Source organism: Apodemus sylvaticus, chromosome 4, assembly GCF_947179515.1.
Source record: "Apodemus sylvaticus chromosome 4, mApoSyl1.1, whole genome shotgun sequence".
NCBI classification, from domain to species: Eukaryota; Metazoa; Chordata; class Mammalia; order Rodentia; family Muridae; genus Apodemus; species Apodemus sylvaticus.
In genome coordinates, this window is record NC_067475.1 from 20,012,245 (window position 1) to 20,031,587 (window position 19,343).

The 19,343-nt window shown below is 35.9% G+C and overlaps 1 protein-coding gene across 6 annotated transcripts in view; it reads left to right on the top strand.

The window, feature by feature from the left end:
* The window catches only part of Pdlim5 (PDZ and LIM domain 5), a 174,369-nt gene that overhangs the window by 73,420 nt on the left and 81,606 nt on the right, over positions 1 to 19,343 (top strand). For 4 of the 6 annotated variants that reach the window (XM_052179134.1, XM_052179129.1, XM_052179130.1 and 1 more), the window contains 2 exons: positions 13,161 to 13,203; positions 15,106 to 15,524. In XM_052179134.1, the coding sequence (XP_052035094.1) occupies positions 13,161 to 13,203; positions 15,106 to 15,524 (462 nt within the window). The remainder of the gene's footprint in view (positions 1 to 13,160; positions 13,204 to 15,105; positions 15,525 to 19,343) is intronic. The other 2 variants (XM_052179135.1, XM_052179132.1) reach the window with 1 other exon arrangement.

Here is a 19,343-nt window from a genome sequence, read left to right on the forward strand (position 1 = left end):
TATGTTCAGTAGAAAGGGCAACAAAACAGACTTAAAGCTGTTCCCTCAGAACTTGGATTTCTTCTCCCTCTGTAAGCGAACTCAGTATGTCAGACTGTCAAGATGCTGTTAGCTTATCTGTTTTCTGTAGCCTGGCTTTAAATATATCAAGTGTGATCAAGGATTATAATATTAACCTTGTGTGGGATAATAAAAAATGAAGCTTTGGGGCTTGGTTGCTACTTTTTTAATTTTGTTTTAGGTAAGATTATGAAATGTCAGTTCTCCCCTCTATTGTTTTCTATAAAATGATGAGTGATTTTTCTGAGGGATAGTAAAAAAAAGAGTTATTATAAGTGGATGGTGATTGTGGGTGTTTACTTCAAAACTTATGCAAATAGTTATGATTCATAAGTTGTTTTTTTTGTCTAGAGCACTGTCAATAGTAACAGTGACATTTTGAGTCAAATTTTCTGTTGTTTTTACAAATTAAATAAAATAATTCATACTATATAATTATGATTTTAATTTATTAGTGGTGAATTGTGATAGTTTTGTATCGACCACCTTAATTTTTTCTATTATGAAAACAAATAAAAATGATTTATCATGACGTTAATGTTTATACTGTAGAAAGGATGTCCGGATGGCCTATTAAGCAAGGGTTGTGTTATTTTTTTGCTTTTATCTCCATTGCTGAAGAAATTATTCAGATTTCAGAAACTGCCATAGTTGTCTTACTGTTTAGCTTTATCAGACAGAGAAGGTATTGAGAGTACAAATCATTGAGGGTGCTGCTGAAATTGTAATTTTTTGAATTAGATCTGCTACTGCTGTTTATCCATGCTATCTCAATAAATGTCCATTATAAGTAAGTAGCTACTTTTAGATATACTCAGGACTATCCTAATGCATTGAACTGCTGGTCTCCTTCATAGCTCACACAGTTTACTGAGAGTAGTGAGTCATTCTGCATCTTGTTTTCGTAGAGACACAGAGTATAACCTTATGTCAGTGTTTGCTTTGGGGTATTTTTCCCTCAAAACAAGACATCAGTGGGATGCTAAAGTGCATGCAGTTTTATGTGACAGACAGCTGGAAACAAGGCCCTGGGTGAAAATAGCCAAACTCTCAGATGTTGTGCATATCAAAACGGGAACAAAGATTATAATGCAAGTTGAGTTTTCTGTAAATATGGATTCCATCATTAATTGAGTTATGTAGCTCACCACAGCCTTGGGTGTGGTCCGTGAACACAGCTGCTGCTTTGATCTCTAATTATTACATTTTATTGCCATGTATGATGGGGCCTCTGGGTTATTACTAGTTATGCAAATGAAAGAGAAGGGCATGTTGGTGTACAGAGACATAGATGGTTTTGGCTTTTCTTGTTTGTACTATCATAACTTTTTTGTTCATAACACTTAAAGCAGTTGGAAGTACTTTTGGAGAAAGGTTTAATATTGTGGATTTCTTCGTAGGGATCAGGAGTAATGAATGTTTTCTCATCAGTCCTGTGATAGCTTTTCATTATTTCTTTTATATTTTGAAATGATAATATGATACATTATTTCTACTCCTCTTTCCTCCCTCTAAACCCTCCTATATAACCTTCCTTCTTGTTTTCTTTCAAATTCATGACCTTTTTTCCCTTTGATCATCCTCTTTCTCATTCCTAAATACATGAATACAGCCTACCTAGTTCCTAGTCTGTATAATGTTGTAGGTATGCTTTCAGTGCTGGCCATTTGGTATTGAATAACCAACTGCTGTCCTCTTCCCTGGGGAACAGTTTCTTGTCTATATGGACTATATTTCCAATCGCTGAACTGCTTTTAGAGCCATCCATAGGCCACTGAGCACACTGCCCTAAAACATTATCGCTGACAGCAAGTACAAAGTACTGCATGCTGTGGGCTCCTAAGTGATTTTCTTGTTATCTAGGGTTCATGTGAAACCCAAGACTACAGAAGAGAATCAGTGAATGCACATTGTTCAGAAGAACGGTTTTCTCTTATATAGCTCTATAGATAGGAGCACAGCCACCAAACTCTGATTGCTTAGAAGACAGGATATAAGTCTTATCTGAGGACTTGGGGATCATTCTTCATGTTGGGATGATTCTGAACTGGGCTCTGTCATTTTCCATCACTGTTACTTCTTTTATTATGTCAGTAAGAACTGATATTTTCTAAAATAACGCTACTGGTGGGGTGGCTCTTCCATGATTTTATTGTTAAAGTCTTCTCTCGTAAGAGACGATTCTAGCTGATATTTGTATTCGGTTTTCAAATAATAAAAGTTGATAAATACGGCTGACACTATGACAGAGTCTACTGTTTTCTTTTAGTTTACTATTATTATTATTCCATTCTGATTGAACAATCAGTAAATGGAGGATATAGGGTTAGAATCTAGGCAATCTGCTTTTAAACCAGGACAGTTTAAGGGCTATGATAATGTTTTATCAAACCAACCAAGTAAAGATGGATAATTTTTAAAAAAAAGTTGCTTATCCTTGAGGACATTGTAAGTGCCTGGTTTATTCAGTAGTCTCTTCTGTTTTTTTCCTGCTTATCCTGTCTTAAAAATAAATAAGTATAAAAAGTAAAACAATTAGTTGATATAAATAGTTTATCAGGGTAAAAAAATAAAAAATGAAAAATATGATCCAGTTTATGTGATAGAAATGCTTGTGCTCTCAAGAGCTTGAGAAGGTCTTGAGGACCATTTTGTGTAGACTTCCCCCACACAGGAATTTCTGAAACCACAATACTTGATACCCATTTTAGCTATACAGCTCCATTGTACTCTTAGTATTTGGCAAGGACATTTAAAATTTATTTATTCATTTTATGTGCATGGGTGTTTGGCCTACATGTATGTCTGTATACCACATGTGTGTCTGGTTGCCCAGTGAGGCTGTTTCTGATCTCCTGGAACTAGAGTTATAGCCATTGTTAGCCTCCCTACAGATGCTGATGATAGAGCTTGGGTCCTCTGGAAGAGTAGCCAGTGCTCTTAACATAGGAGCCATTTGTCTTGCCCCAAGATGTACATTTTTTTTTAAATACAGTGAAAACAGTAAAAAACAAAATGATTTTGCAAGAAGAATGGTTATCTTGAGAGAAGTAGGGAACTTTGATGTTATAGCTAAATAAGCATGCTGGTTTGTTATGAATGCTGCTTTAGATTACAGGGAAGAGCATACTGTGCTCGTCTTGTTCTGGCCTCACCCTTTGAGTCCATTAGGAGAGGAGATTAGCTTGGTAGGTATCTCCTGGTCTCATCCTTCTGCAAGCCTTTTCAGAGATTGACCTTGTTAGAAGAGCATCAGGGTGGAGGGTGGAGGGGCTGCTTTTCTTCCTCCTGGGAATCTACTACATAAGTTAGCCATCTTAAAATCGGGTGTGACCTGTCCTGTCTACACTTTCAGACAGGAAAGCTCTGTTTGTTTAGTTAACCATGATGTGTTCCTGCTAAAGAACGTTTATTGTAGAAACAACACATGAGATCTTTAGTTGTCCTTTGTATCCTCGGTAGTTATCTCAGAATTAGATTTGGTAGGATGAGCTTTGCAGACACATCCTGTAGAGAATCTTCTGTTTGCTAAGGGTGCCGTTACATCTGTTTCTTTTGTGCATTTGAGTAATGCACAAAATCATATTCTTTAGAAGTTAAAAACTACTTTGCTGTCCAGGGATGCTATTTCAGAACAACTCAGTGAATATATATTAGTGTGTAACTGCTGTTAGTCAGAGTTCCAGTTTCTTAAATGGCTATAAAGCTGTCTCAGCTCTCTGCCTTTGGATCTGGATTAATGCTTACCATTCCATTCATAGGCCCAAGGCCAATATTCCCACACTGGGTCGTGCATGAAAATGTATGTTTTATTGGTTTGTACTTTAACTGGGTAGATCTTGACATTAAATAAATATCTGAGTATACATTGTGATAAAATTGGAAATAGTTGTTTAGGACAGACTACTCAATTATTGGTGAGTTTTTGTCACTGGGTCTCGTTAGATGCTGAAGTTGGAATAACTGTTTATAGTGGTTGGACCCTGCCTGAGCTTTCAGGTATGACCAAAGGAATTGCCCTATGAACAGATATAGGCCAGTTTGGGTTTTGAGCTTCTACGGTTATACTGTAAGCCGTGTCTAGAGAGCACTATTCTAGATTGCTTCCTGATAATGTAGACTCAAGATGGAGAAAGGTAGATAATTTGGATGATAACCTTGTCATTTAGTGAATTTGTGTCCTTTTGATTAATTAGCAGTTGTCTGTTGTTCTCTCTATAATGTGGAAAGGGCATTAGAGTTGAGAAGAAATTTTGTGTTTCATATAGTTGCTATGTTAAAAAGAAAATGTAATACTTCATTAAGATTGAAAAGCTTTGATTTGTCCTAAATTTAATACAACAAAATTTTTTAAATTATCAGTCAGAAGTATGAGCATATCTATGTCCTTTTACAAACAACCCTGTTTTTATAAGCAGAAAGTTTCCTGATAAGTAGCAAAACCAAAATGAGTTTAGTTCTTTCTGTAATCAAAGAAATAGGAATAGATCACAAAATATTTAGTAATGTTCAAAAGTGTTTGCTCTTTCAGCTACATTTTCTTTTGTTAGATTTTATTATCACTTGGATTAATTTGAAATTCAATAATGAGGCTGCTGGACAAGATTCTACTTCTTAGCCAACAAATGAAAATTAAGAACTAACCTTGAGACTTAAGATAGGCCTTGCCTACCTGTGCCTACTAAGACTGTATTCTGCAGTTTCAAGTGCCTTCAATGGGAGTGTCTGCCTCTAGATTAAAAACAAAAAGTTTAACTCACCCATTATTTTTTAACTGTTAGCTCAGTGGAATAAGCTGAGCTCTAACAAATAAAAAAATTTCATGTTGTACGTTCTTTACAAAAACAGCAGACCGAATGTATGCCTAATAAGGAAGGCTATGTTGAAATACTGGAATGCTTATCCCTTTAAATTATTACTGAAATATCTAAAAATACCCTTTTTAAAAAAAGTTTGTAATGAATGTGTTTTGCCTGGATAAGAATAGCAAAGAGGATGTGTGTGGAGAGAGCAAGTGGCAGACAGTTCTGACCTTGGTGCTGGGTAGGGCACACAGGCTCCCAGCAAGCTTGACCATACGCCAGGTGAGAAGATGCTAGCAGAGCAGTGAGCAGACTGGATGGAGCTTTGGTGTTAACCTAACTTGAAACTTGGGCTAGTGATTTGTCCTGCTCTCAGAAGAGCCGTTAATGTAGAAGAGTTTGGACGTAAAACTAATATTGGTTTCCTTTTAGGACTCTTCAGTTTTCCTACAAAGAACAAGCTAGAATTCAAGTTATAAATTGTGGCTGCCTGTGCCACTTCATGACCCTCCAGCTAGTACCTGATTTCACTGAGGTTTTCCTGAGCACCTAGTTAGCTTTATCCCATGCTTAAAGTCTGTAAAAATAGTTATGGATTATTTTATTGATGCTTTCTGTTATAGTATGAACCATCTTCTTCATGCGAGTATTGTAGCACTTTGACAGTAGATGGGAAGATGGAGAAACACACATTGAACTCTTCCTTTGTTACAAGCAGATTGTTTGCTTTGCAAGCTCATTTTAATGTTGGATATTATTTTCACATTATTTCATATTATTTTCATGCGAAGATAAAATATTTTTCTCTTCTTTATAAAACTGTTAAGGGAGGATTTTTCTCTTTTGTGTTTTTAATAAACTATAAAGGGATTATTTCCTATGGTAAGTACAAAATATAGACTGGGGGTAAGCATGGGAATCATGCTGGCTAACCATTTTCATGAAACAACACAGTATATTCTTCCATTTGTTATCTTAGCATATCTTTAAACTGTTATTAGTAAGTAGTTGAAGTGTGGGTGTATGTTGAAGACGAGGGTATAAGAAATGAGGTGAGGTGCAGGATAGCAAGGGAGAAAGTAGGCTGAAATTAAACTATCCTCTACCAGTCTTCTGGAATCTGCCTGCTTGTGTGCGCTTCATATGAATAGTGATTTGGAAGTATAGATTCATTTACCAACCTTGTGGAAGTTTGAAGTAGAGGTGCTAAGAGGATTAACATGCTAGTATTAGTATCTATCACCTACAGAAGAATAGTGAGCTTCTCATTTCCTATACCTATCAGTTACTGGACCTACTAAAATGATTTTTATCATTTGCACAAAGATTCTGAGCTTAGAAACACAAACAGCCACGGTTATGTAAGATTAGTTCCAAAAATGTTTGTGAAAGTCAAAACTTAGCCACCTATGGTCACACCTCTGTTATCCCAGAATTTAAGAACATGAAGCATGAAGATTGAACGTTCAAAGCCAGCCTGTGAAACCCTGTACAAACACACACACACACACACACACACACACACACACACACACACACACACACACAATCTAAATAGAAGCTGACAGACCATTTCTTGAAATCTGAGAATATGGTCCAGTTTTCTCTTTCTTCAATGACAAAACTAAATAGTTGAATTAGAGCCCATTTAACCGACAGAGTCTACACTGTTTGCTGTATTGTCCTTGTCAATAAATTTTTCTATTTCATAATTCCAATGGACATGTATTTTATTCTTTATGTAAAACCATTTACTGAAATGGTGCTTTCACATAATGACATTTCATAGTAAAAATGGATTATTGTGAACTTAAATAACTTTTAGCATATCTGAGATCTGTTTGTCTGTCTATCTATCTATCTATCTATCTATCTATCTATCTATCAATCATCTATATATCTTACATTCCTTTAGACATAAGCATTTTTGTAAAGCCCAACTGGAAAACTTTACTTTTTCCTTAAGTTATCTTCAGGTTGTTTTTAGTGTGGATAAAAGGCACAGTAGGCAGATAGACCTACTTTAGAAAATATTATTGTGGAAATAAATGTAAAATATAATCTTTCTTCCTCTGAAGTAGAGAATATTGTGAAAATTTGCACATCATTTAAAAAAAGCTTTAAGATATACATGAAGAAGTAATAGAATATAAAACATGTGAGAGCAAGAGTTATCAAGTGACGTGTGAAAGTTACTGAGGCTAGTTAAATTCATCGGTGAATAGGGTTGAATTTTTCAAGATTGCGTAAACTAAACCTCACAGATAGAAAGGAAGTAATGCTAGATCCAGAGGTTGTTCTGAGACTGACATATCAGAGGGTGGGATAAAGTTATCACTGGTACAAATTATTTTGATATATCTTAGCTTTCTTTCTGAAAATTTGAGTACTACAGTGTATCAAAGGTCCTTTATTCACTCTTGAGTTCACAGTAATACTGACCTTAATATGCACATTTAGCCTTTAAAATTTAGCCTGCCAGCCAGTAACCCTGGCTTCTTTTTTTTTCTTGCTGTAATAACAAAACCATTAGATTTGAGAGCTTAGCTGAATTAATATCCTTCCCCCTTCCCCTAACCGTCCTCCCATCCATCCATCCGTCCATCTGTCCATCCACCCGTCCACCCATTCATCCATCCGTCCACCTATCCATCCACCCATCTACCCACCCACCCATCAGCTCTCTAACCTGATTTGTAACTAGTTGGTTAAAATTGGTCTCAAATCTTTTTATCAACTGTTCTAATCACTTCACAAGGAAAATTGCAGCCAATGATCTCAGTAGAAGCAGTTACCAGGAGATAACTTCCTGTCCTTGCCATCTCAGAGCCACACTTGATTTACAGCCACGTGCAGGCACAAGGACAGAGCCCTAGATACATGGCCAGAGCAGTGTTCATGTTCCCTCTTTCTTTATCTGTGCATAGTCCATTCACATTTCTGCTCCTTCTAGGGCCGAGCAATGTGTTTTACTAGTAAGTTTCTGTCGTCAAGAAAGATGTGAAAAGGGAGAGAAAGCGTTTGCACTGCACATGTAAGGAGAGCTTTTAACAAAGCTTTTTTATGTTTGATACATAACTATGCTGTGCTTTTATTTATAGGAGATATTCTCACGTGGTTTATGAAAGGCCAGGGAAGTATTAGCAAGTGTTCAATGCTCGGGTCCGAGGACAGTGAAATACAGAGTACTCTAGGAGAGGCATCCGTTTGCATTCTTGCATGTTTGCTTTCTTTCACATTAGGACTTGCTTTGTTATTATAAATTGACATCTTCGTAATTAAAGTGATTAATGATGTGCCTTAGTGTTTATGGGTCCTAAGGTCAGGAGGTCCAAAGATGGCTATGCTGTGGGAAATTTAGAGCTAGAAGATAGACCAGATTCCTCATCCTTTCTGCATGGCTGTTTATGAGTTAAATGTTAGATGGGTTAAGGAGACACACACTATCAAAAGTAATGGAAATCCATGTAGTTTTGTTGCTTGATTCCTTGTTCTTAACATTATCATGGAAGTTTACTGGCTACTTTTTAAAATAAAAACTACTTGGTTTTGTAAAGCAATATTGGAAAATGCACTAGGGGAAAACATAACTTAAATATCAGCCATTGAGTATTCAGAGTTGCAGTTTTGTGTGATTCTTTTTAATCTAATTCATGACTGAGCTATTGCCAGTTTATGATCATTCTTTTATATTCTTCATTCTAACTGGAACATCACAGTTTTAGATATTTAATGGGTCTCTTATAACTGCAGTATCCTTTCAACTGTTAAGCTGGAAGCCCTGAAACTGCTTATAATGATTCAGGGATTTCTCTTTCAGATACTGCTATTAAAAAAACAAAAACAAAAACAAAACAAAACAAAAAAAAACCCAAGGAACTTTCAAAAACTTGTTCTAGCCACAGGGACAGCTTTGTTCTTTGCATTCCATATACTGGGATAGACTCAGCTAAGGCAGTGGTATCTCACTGTCGAGGCTGACTCTTGTCAGAGCTTCGCACTAAGGAGAGAGAACAATAAGCCAACTGTTGGGCTGTGGCACTGCGCCATTGCCAGGACCTCAGCGGACTGGAAACTCACCCTGCACAGGAGGGACTCACGGTCTCTGCTGTCCAAAGGGAGAGGCTGTACTTTATGACTTGTTTTTTTTTTAATCCTTATACTACAGTTTCTAAATATTCCTTTGTTTAATTGCCTTCCATTGACTCTTTTCCAGGTAGTCTGTGACAGTGCTAAAAGAGAAAATGCTTACTGTTTGTCAGACTTAAGGAAAGATAATTATAACAAATTTAAATTTGGAAAATTATTTTTCATATTCATATGTTAGGGCTTTCTCCAGACAATCGTGAATTCATATACTCATAGATATATCTGATAAAGGAAATAGAACTTCCTTCTTTAAGCATAGTCAGACTATGCTTCATACATGGCCTCCTGGGTATCTTATTAAACATACAGTTTAAGAGAGTACTAGTGAGACAAGAAAGATAATTTTTATAACCAAGTTTTTTTAGATTATTCATTATAAAGTTTTATGATTGTATTTTAAATTTCTTTTCCTTAATTTTATCTGCTACTCCTGGGACACTTAAATAAACTTTTCAGACATTGCAAAGATCTGTTCATTCTTTAAACATTTATTTTAAATGATATTTCCCAAGCCTTACCCTCAGCTCCACTCTTGAGAACTATTCCTAAATAACCCTAAATAAGCTAGCTTTCAAATATGTGTATATGGCAATCTATCGTATTTTCTTTAGGTCTTTTAAGGCTTGTGATTGAGATGATGTCTAACTTGGGCCTTCAATTTTTTTCTACATATCTTTCATAATAGAAGGCTTTATTTAAATTTCTATAAGGTAGTTTACTATGAAATAAACTTTGAGAAAGTTTTTATTATAAAAACCATATATTCATTGTATATAATAGTAGGTATTAGAAAGAGAAAAAGTAAGTATCATTTAAATACAACCTTTCCTAAAATATTGCTAGCAGTATAGGTGTGTTTTAGGCTTATCACAAATGTTGTAGGAAACATTTTATCATACAGTACCAAAATGAAAAATTATTTTGAGAAGGATTTTTGAGGTTTTTACCCCTAAAATAAAGAAGAATATACAATAAAGAAGAAACTTTATTGACCTAACCTACAAATTTACTTGGAAGTCAAAGTAATGCATATTATCAGAACCATTTTAACAGAATATTTCAAACTTTTGCTGGAAATTTGAACTTTAATAAATACTAAGATGTCACATGATGCCAAGGATGTAAGAACTATAAGAATATATTGGCATATAAGAAAACTTTTCTCAGAATTTAATAATCCTATGGTTCATTTTGTGCTTAGTGTTAAAACAAGGGAGCTGACTTTTATTGCTCTTTGTGGTATATGAGATGTTTCATTTGGCTTGTAACTATATGTTGATCTATTTTTCCACGCAGTAAGATGTTTGTGTAATGGACCCACCCTGGGATTTTCGAAGTCATGTTGCCAGCCTTCCTAAAATGCTTATTTTACTTCTTGTAAAGTCTTGTCAGAAGGCAAATAGGACATATTCTGATTATTTTTCTGTAAGTTCAAGAACATACTTTAATAAAGTATGTTTCAATTCATTCTGAACATGATAAGTTGTGGGACAACAAAATTAGTGAAGATACAGTTTTGTGTCTTTGTGTTGCTACTACTACTTAGATTAGAGGGAACTGTATAAAAATGAAGGGGTTTGTTTTCATATATGTAGGGCATCTATATTCATTTTGAGCCTAGTAACTGTTCATAGATATTTTCTTGCTCACTGTGATGCTAAGGATTGGACCCAGGGCCTTGCTCATGGTGGGCAAGCTGAACTACACCCCAGCCACACAGCATGACCTTTGTGTACACATTACATCGCTAGACATGCTCCATGAATCTTAACACATCCGGATGAAAAAGGATATTGGCTTCTCTATTTTGGCAACCTTTCAGTAATGACTTGGGTGGTTTTAATGAGTAGATCATTTGCAATTAAACTGGATCATGAAATTCCAAGGAAGATTCCACTGCTCTGAACTTGAACTTGTTCTTTGTTGAAATAACCCTGCAAGCTAAAGAGAAGTTGTTTGAGAGAATGCATGGAAAGTTGTGCAACGGTACAGGGTATAACCTGTACTACAGAAGCTGAGTGTTAGTATCCACTGTGGCCTCTCATTAGGCTAGTCAGCTATTCTGTTGGTGCTTTTAGTGAGATTAGTTGTTACTGGAAAATTTAGCTGCAGCTAAAATGTTAATTAGGGTTCATTGCTAGGATATGTTTATTCAGAGACCCACTGTTCTAGGTTATCTGTTGTCTATTTATATAAACCAACCTCATGATTTATATAATGAAATTATTATAAATTACTATTTACCTACCTTTCTTACATTCTTCCAATTCCACTCTGATGAGGCATTAGCTTGCTCTTGGTATACTAAAAAATAACACACAGTGAGGAAATAGAGGAGTAGTAGTAGGAGGGGAAGAAAGGGAGGTAAGCTTGATCAAAACATTCTATACATGTATACAATTCTCGACCAATTCTTTAAAAAGATAAAAGTACATTTTAAAACCAAGGAAATACAATATAGGCTATTGGCTTTTTTAATTGTTAGAGACAGATACCATACTGTAAAGTATAACAGCGTGGACCTTAGCTCTAAATCCTAAGCAATTTACTTGATTTTTGAAGGTCCTGTTTTGAAAGATAAAGAAAATCATAGCTTTATTTTATAAGAGATGGTTGCTCTAGACTAATTATTGTTACTGTTTAGCACAATATACCAAAAAAGGCACATAGACAAAATATGAATAGATTAAAAGTAACACTCCACTTTTAATACAGATAGTCCTCTGTTTGGTCAGACTTTCCTTGATCATTCATTACTAGTACCCTTGCACATTCATTATTAGTAATGTATTACCTACCAGGTGCTGCACTGACATGGGTAAAATCAGGACATGCTGTTGCTTTTAGTGAAAGTGTTAAACTGGTGAATTAATTGAACTTAGACTTTAACATGATATAGTAGTTACTTTTCTCATTGCTTTAATATGCTGCATTGACAAAAACAAGTTTAGGAAGGAAGAGGTTGTATCATGGCTCACAATTTGAGGATAGGGTCCATCTGTCATAGTGGGGAAGGTAAGGTGGCCAGAACGTGAAGCAGCTGGTCACATCACATCCAACCAGGAATCACAGGTGATGTTGGCTCACTTTCTCTTTTTGTTCAGTCTAGGACTTCTGCCCTTTGGATGATATTTCCCATACTCACAAGGTCTTTTCCCACCCTCAGTTATCCTAAGCTAGATACTACACCCCAGCCACAAAGTACACATGACCTTTGTGTACACATTACATTGCTAGACATGCTCTATGAATCTTAACACATGTATCTCTCACAGACATGCTCAGAGGTATGTCTCCTAGGAGATTTTACTGTAAAGTTCACAGTTGATAGACATCAACTTGTATGGTGTTTAAGAATATAAACATAAGCCAGGCTGTGTTGGCACACGCCTTTAATCCCAGCACTTGGGAGGCAGAGGCAGGCAGATTTCTGAGTTCAAGGCCAGCCTGGTCTACAGAGTAAGTTCCAGAATAGCCAGGGCTACACAGAGAAACCCTGTCTCAAAAAGACCCAAAACAAAACAAAAGAATATAAAGTAAATTACTTTATTAGGGGTCTTAGTTCCACCTAAATATAATTGTTAACTTTCAGAAAGAGACCTCCATCTGTAGATGCTCTCATGAATGTTAGGAGAAAAACACAGCCACTACTACTAGAAATCAAGATTCAGGTTGGGTTATTAAAGAACTGCTCGGAGGATCAGGAAGTTGTGCTACTTTACCTTTTAATGTGGGAATTGCCTTAGCTTAAGAATTCAAAGCATAGCTACAATAGCAAACAGAGTTGGTATGTTTCTCTTCATTTGAACTTGCAGAACTAGAAAGATGGGTAAACCTTTCAGTATGCATGAATATTGAATTTTGTAACACTGACTTCTAATTACATAAACTAATTAGATCAATCTAAGCACTCCGGAAGCAGAGGTAAGATCTCTGAGTTAGAAGCCAGCCTGGTCTACAAAGCAAGTTCCAGGATGGCCAGGGATATACAAAAAAAAGAGGCAAAAAATAGTGAATAATGAAAACTGATTTATAAAGGTATTAATTCTGTTTCTCTAATATCTTAAAGTACATAAATAGTAAAGTTCTGTTGATGACATTTCTAAATTACAAGAGGATCAGGATTTTTTCTTCTTCTTTCCCCTCCAGAGCTTCTGCTGCAGCCAAGACTGAGCCGGTCGCTGTCCAGAAGGTACGTTTCTAGTTGACCATCACTGGACTCTGTCCATCTTGAAAAGTCAACAGTTCTTGCTGTTCTTGTCCCAGGTTATACAGTGTTGAGTTAACAGTCTCAACACAGCCTTACTTGTTCTTTCCTATAGGACACAAAGAGGGAAGTAGAAACCAGAACTTACTCTGTTAGTCAGGGCTCTCCAGAGGAACAGGACTTATGGAACAGATGTCTATGTGTATGTAAGTGTATAAGTTACAAAGGAGACTTGCTAGAATAGCTTATAGGCTGTAGTGCAGCTAGTCTAACAGTGGGTATCTACCAAACAGTGGGTCCAAGAATCCAGTAGTTCTTCAGCCCACAAGGCCGGATTTCTCAGCTGTTAATATACACTGGAATCTGGAAGAAACAGGCTCTAATGCCAGAGAAAGAATAGACTCGCTAGCAGGGCAAGAGCAAAGAGAAAATTTTCCTTCCTCCATGTTTTTTGTACTATCAGAAGGTGTGGTCCAGATTAAAGGTGGATATTTCCACCTCAAAAGATCTGGATTAAAAGTGCTTCTGCTTCTGTTTTAGTTAACGCTAGATGCAGTGAAGTTGACAACCAGGAATAGCCATCACAGTTACTATTTGTAATTTTTATGAAACTTTTATTCCAAGTACCTACATTGTCAATGATGCATGTCCAAATTCATTTTGTATTTACTTTTAATTTTTTTATATTTACCCCTCTATTTTCTAAAATCCATTATAGCTACCCAAAATTAATTATCACCCCATTCTGTTAGGCTATTGCAGCAATAGCCTGTTTTTCATCCACATCCTCACATTATCGCAAGCCAGATTTTTTAGTCATTGATTTATACTCTTTGAAGTTTTTTCTTCCTCATTTTTTGACAGAGTATTTAGTTGTTCATTTAATTGACTTCTTTCAGTCCTAAGTCATTATTGCCTTTTTTTTTCCTTGTAATTAAGCATTGGTATTACCAGTATATATTTTCTTAAAGATCTAATCTGATTTTCTTTTGGGGGGGGGGGTAGAGTGAAAGTGGTTTTTTTTTTTTTTTTTTTTTGTGTGTTTTAGAAACATAATCTTATTTTAAAGGAGCAAACTTTGAATATGAGTCCAGATAAAGTTTTACTAATTCTGGCGATTTTTAGAGAAACTGGTCTTCTTATTAGTCTTTGCCCCCTGCAACGAGGAAACGTATACAATCATGTTTTTTCTCATGAGACTTAAATATTTTTGAAATATTTTTGAAAAGAGGAAAGAATTTTATTTTCTCTTTGAATAATATCTTAACACACCCAGAGAGGGAAACAGAAGTGGGTCATAGGAGCAACACAGGGCCATTGTTCTTTCTTCATCTGTTTTACACCCCTCCCCCCTGTTCCTTACTCATAACAACTCTAATACATACTTGTGAGTTAGGTGAATTTCCTTAATTGAAGAGTTTAAAACTTGGTGCTTTTCATGACTCAAGTAATTGCACCATGGAGAGAAATAAAATATGTTAGAAAGATGGAATTATAATTGAGGCTTTGGGTATTTTAAAAATAAAATGTTTCAGTTAGTAGTAGTTTGTTTATGTGGAGTAAAATTGTTCATTTAAAACATATCTAAGTTGGCATTTAATAAAGGCTTAGAGAGTATTTTTGCTGTTTTTCTGCTCTGTTTTTAAGTATTTTGGAATGTTAATTTTTTTCAATGAAAATGTGTTTCTTGTATGCATTAGTGTTTTGCATGATAAGATCAGTCAGAATGCATGCTATGCTATACCAACTCATTGTTTTTCTTGAAGACATATTTGAGTTGCTAACATAGTGTTTGTCCTTTTAAAATTGGCTCTCTGTTTATGCACTTAATATATATTTGCATGTGTTTGGTGTGTTTTTGTATATATTTATTTTTATTTCACATAGGGTGAACCTAAGGAAGTAGTTAAGCCTGTGCCCATTACATCTCCTGCTGTATCCAAAGTCACTTCCACAACCAACGTGGCCTACAATAAAGCGCCACGGCCCTTTGGTTCTGTGTCTTCACCAAAAGTCACATCCATCCCATCACCATCGTCTGCGTTCACCCCAGCCCACGCTGCCACCTCATCACATGCTTCCCCTCCACCCGTGGCCGCTGTCACTGCCCCCCCACTCTCTGCATCCGGACTGCATGTTAGTGCCAGTCTTAGTGCTGACCAGAGTTCATCTCCAGCGAACACTGGTAAACCTGCAGTTAATGTCCCACGGCAGCCCACAGTCACCAGCGTGTGTTCCGAGTCTGCTCAGGAGCTAGCAGAGGGACAGAGAAGAGGATCCCAGGGTGACATTAAGCAGCAAAATGGGTAGGTGGTCCAGGGTGGTGTCTGTTCTTTTCAAAACTATTCTTTCAGGCGATTTCCAGGAAACTATCTCCTTTCTCCTCAGCTCTTCTTTGAAGGAAGATGAAATTCTATTTGCTGCACTAACAGTGGCCTCATTTATTTATAAAGTACTGTACAAAGCAGTTACAAGTTAATTGGAACTTGATTATGCATTTTGGTATGTTCTTAGCATGTAACATACTCTACAACTTGCCCTCTAAGTTCCTACAGTGTTGAGCAGCTGGCACGTATAATGCAAGGCAAATCCTTCTCTCTCAAAATTTTCTTTTTTTTCATCACCAAAGGTTTAAGCAGTATGATTGTAATTATTCTCAGTATATCTACACCCCTTAAGGAGAGAGGAAATCAGTGTGTGTTGATCTTTCCCTCCAGGATGTAGTCTAGAAAGCTGAAAACAAATCAGTTCTGACTCATATCTCTGTATAAGACAGCTTAGAGCATTTAGGGATTACATTTTGAAAATTGTTCTGAGCATATTAAGTTATTCAAAGCCCCAAGTTTTAAGGTTGCACGTAAACTTTTGAAGCTGTATTTTTCGGTAGCTAATTTATTTCTTTTAGAATTAGGTGAAGTTATTTGCAGGCAAAATGATCTATGTACAATTTTGGTTGGATTTGTTGTGACAAAATGTACTTTTAAAGGGAAATACTATGCACTTGTGATGGGCTTTGCCAATGCAAGTCTCCAGGAAATTTATAATTAAAATAATTGTGTATAGACCCATTCTAAGAGATCTAACCCCTCTGGAATGTTAGCTCACTTAATGAAGAGGATGTGCTTTCTGTAGTGTTGTTGCCATAGCAGCTCCCAGGCTTTGAAAGAGGAGGTGGCAAGGCTCCAAGCTGCTGCTGAGGGAGCTGAAGGGCCACTGGCTGGCTCCGTGTTGCTCTGTGGGCGGAGTGGGCTTTAAAGTATTGATATAGACATTGAAGTTAATTAGTGCCCTTCAAAGAATGTTAGGTCTCTTTTATCTGAGAAAGAGAGAATACATTTCTATGCTTGGCTTTATTTTTTTGTTGTAGGTCTGTTTTTTGACAATAGATGCTAGAGTAATAAAACTAGGTAACCAGATGCTGCCTCTCAAATGCTTGTCCGCAGCAAACTGAAGCACATGTATACTATAGTTATTAAATTCTAGTTTGAGTAGACAGAAAGTCAATTGAAGTTGTCATGTCTTAACTAAAACCTTTTAATACTTCTGGAAATTTTATAATAAAGTCTTTTTAAGGTAAAAGAAAAGTGAAGTTTTGAAAAAGTATTGAGCTTACAATGAGCTTTGGTTTGTGCATGCTGGGCACTTCCTCAGTAATAGAGGCTGGAATGACTTAGAGGCACTGGTGGGGCTCTTGCTTTAGGACCTTGGTGGCAGCTTCTTAATGAGTCTGCAAGGATTCATGCAGCACATGCCTGGTGTTCAGCACGGTATAAAACTGAGGATAAAGGGGATTATTACATGTTTTGCATCATTAACAAACAAGCTACTGCTTTGCACTGGCAAACCCAAAGTGTTTAAAAATAGCTTCAGTTCAAATGCTGTCCAGATGTTACGACAGTAAGAACAGTTTGGTGCCTGACTAAAATTCTAAGGCGGATGCGTAGCCTTCTTTTTGTTACTGCATTTCGATTGGAGAAGTAAAAAGTTACATACTTGACTAGTCAGTCATGGCTTTTCCTGAAGAGTTGGTGTTTTGTGGCATAGATGAATACTTTCTCCGTATCAACTGTTAACCTGTTTCTGTCAGATGTTTTACTGGTAGACTTCTCAGATTTTTATGACACCAGTAAAACAAAACTCTTGTAAACTTGAGAGCTATTAGTCTTTATTAATTACTTTTAAAATAGCACACACAAATGACCAAACGTTTAAAAGTTTAAAAGGAGACAGTTAGTAAATGGCTGAGTTGTCTTTTCCTTAAAGTATCAGGACTACTGGTTTTTAAGCAATTTGGAATGATTGGATAATTTGCCAGTTTTATGAGTTTCCCACCCACATTTGTGTTGAATCAAAAAATGAGACAAAGGCAAGTGCTTATTGTATCATTATTAAGGTAGAAACTAGCTATTCCCTATTAGTAAGGAGTTTGGCTAGCATACTGATGGTTCTGAGAGTAATTGTTAATAACTACGTATCTACTCTTGTAACTAGTAATGATTAGGGCATTTTAAAGCAAATTTATTTATTTATTTATTTATTTATTTATTTATTTATTTATTTATTTATTTATTTTTGTTGTTGTTGTTTTGGATTTGTTTTTTTAGAGACAGGGTTTCTCTGTATACCCCTGGCTGTCCTGGAGCTCACTCTGTAGTCCAGGCTGGCCTCGAACTCAGAAATCCATGTGCCTCTCTGCCTCCCAGAGTGTTGGGATTACAGGCGTGCGCCACCACTGCCTGGCTTAAAGAAAATTTAAATCCTCCTTCTGCTACCCTTTTACTCCATGGAGAACAGAACAGGGCTTTAATTCCTGACTGGAAACAAGCTGTTTTACAAGAAATAGATTAAGAGATTTGCATTTCACTGTCCACATGCCCTGCATTATAATGTGCCACTGCTCTCAGGAGGTAAGTCTTTTGTGTGTCCTCTATTAATTTTCATTTTCTTTGGCTGCAACTTTGTTTGTATGTGGCATTTTGAAGAATTGGCATCAAAAACTGCAAAAATTAATGATGTATTCAAATAATGGTTTAAAATGCTTTTCTCTTTACAGAAAACACACGTGACAAAGTTAGTATCTACATTACTGGAAAGCAGATATGGTGATTTATATATGAGTAAACAGCATGAATGCTCAGTTTTTGCAAAAATTAACATAATTTTGCAAAAGATTTGTAATTTAGCAAGAACAGTGTTGTCAATAAGTTTGGTTTGCATTGCTATGTTTTAGTGAATTGCCTTATGGTAGTAAGTGTATTGCTTAAGCTATACAAGCTGTATATGATGGGTTAGGCTTGCTGTGCAGTGGCTAAAAGTTGAAATGCTTGGGGAAATTAATTCTAATCAGTCAGTCAAGAGTGTTACAAGACAGAGATAAACAAAAATTTTACCAGTAATATATAGTAAAGCTGAATTATTTCCAAATTGATATCAAAAGCCAGTATTTTCTGTATAAAATAAAAACCTTTCTGATTTTTCAGAGTATTAAATCAGAAAATGTTACTGGCAAGTTTAGATATTTCTGTGTAATGTGTTTGCTTGTATGTCAGTTTTTGAAAGTCAATATGTTTTAAAATTACTAAAAGACATAGTTTACAATTTGCCAAATGTTTCAGTTAGTAGGTATAGACATTGAAAACCTGATATTTTTATTTTTCTTAATTCATACTGATAGTAAAATGACTAGTGATGACTATCTTAAAAACTAGACTGAAACTAAGTTGTTGTAACAACAACTTAGCATTTTTATATTAATTGACCTGTGATTATTCTGAACATGTAGAGAAATTTTTTATTAATATATCACAGTAAAGTCTCTTTGGAAATAAGAAATGTCTGTCATCAGACATATTCAAGAGAGTTAGATGCTGAATTGTTCGAACACCTTTTTTCTAATTGCCTACAATCTACTTATTAACCCCAGCATATTAGTAAGATCCTAAGACACTGAATTATTGTCAATTTAAAGTTAACTGATTATACATAAAAACTGGCTAGTTAGTAGGCTGTAGTGTAGCACATAATTTGTTTGAAAGAAAGAAAGAAACATGGCATTTGAAATAAAGAATGGAAACATATTAAATAGATAGCTTTAAAGCTCAAAAATCAGATCGATTAAGTTGTAG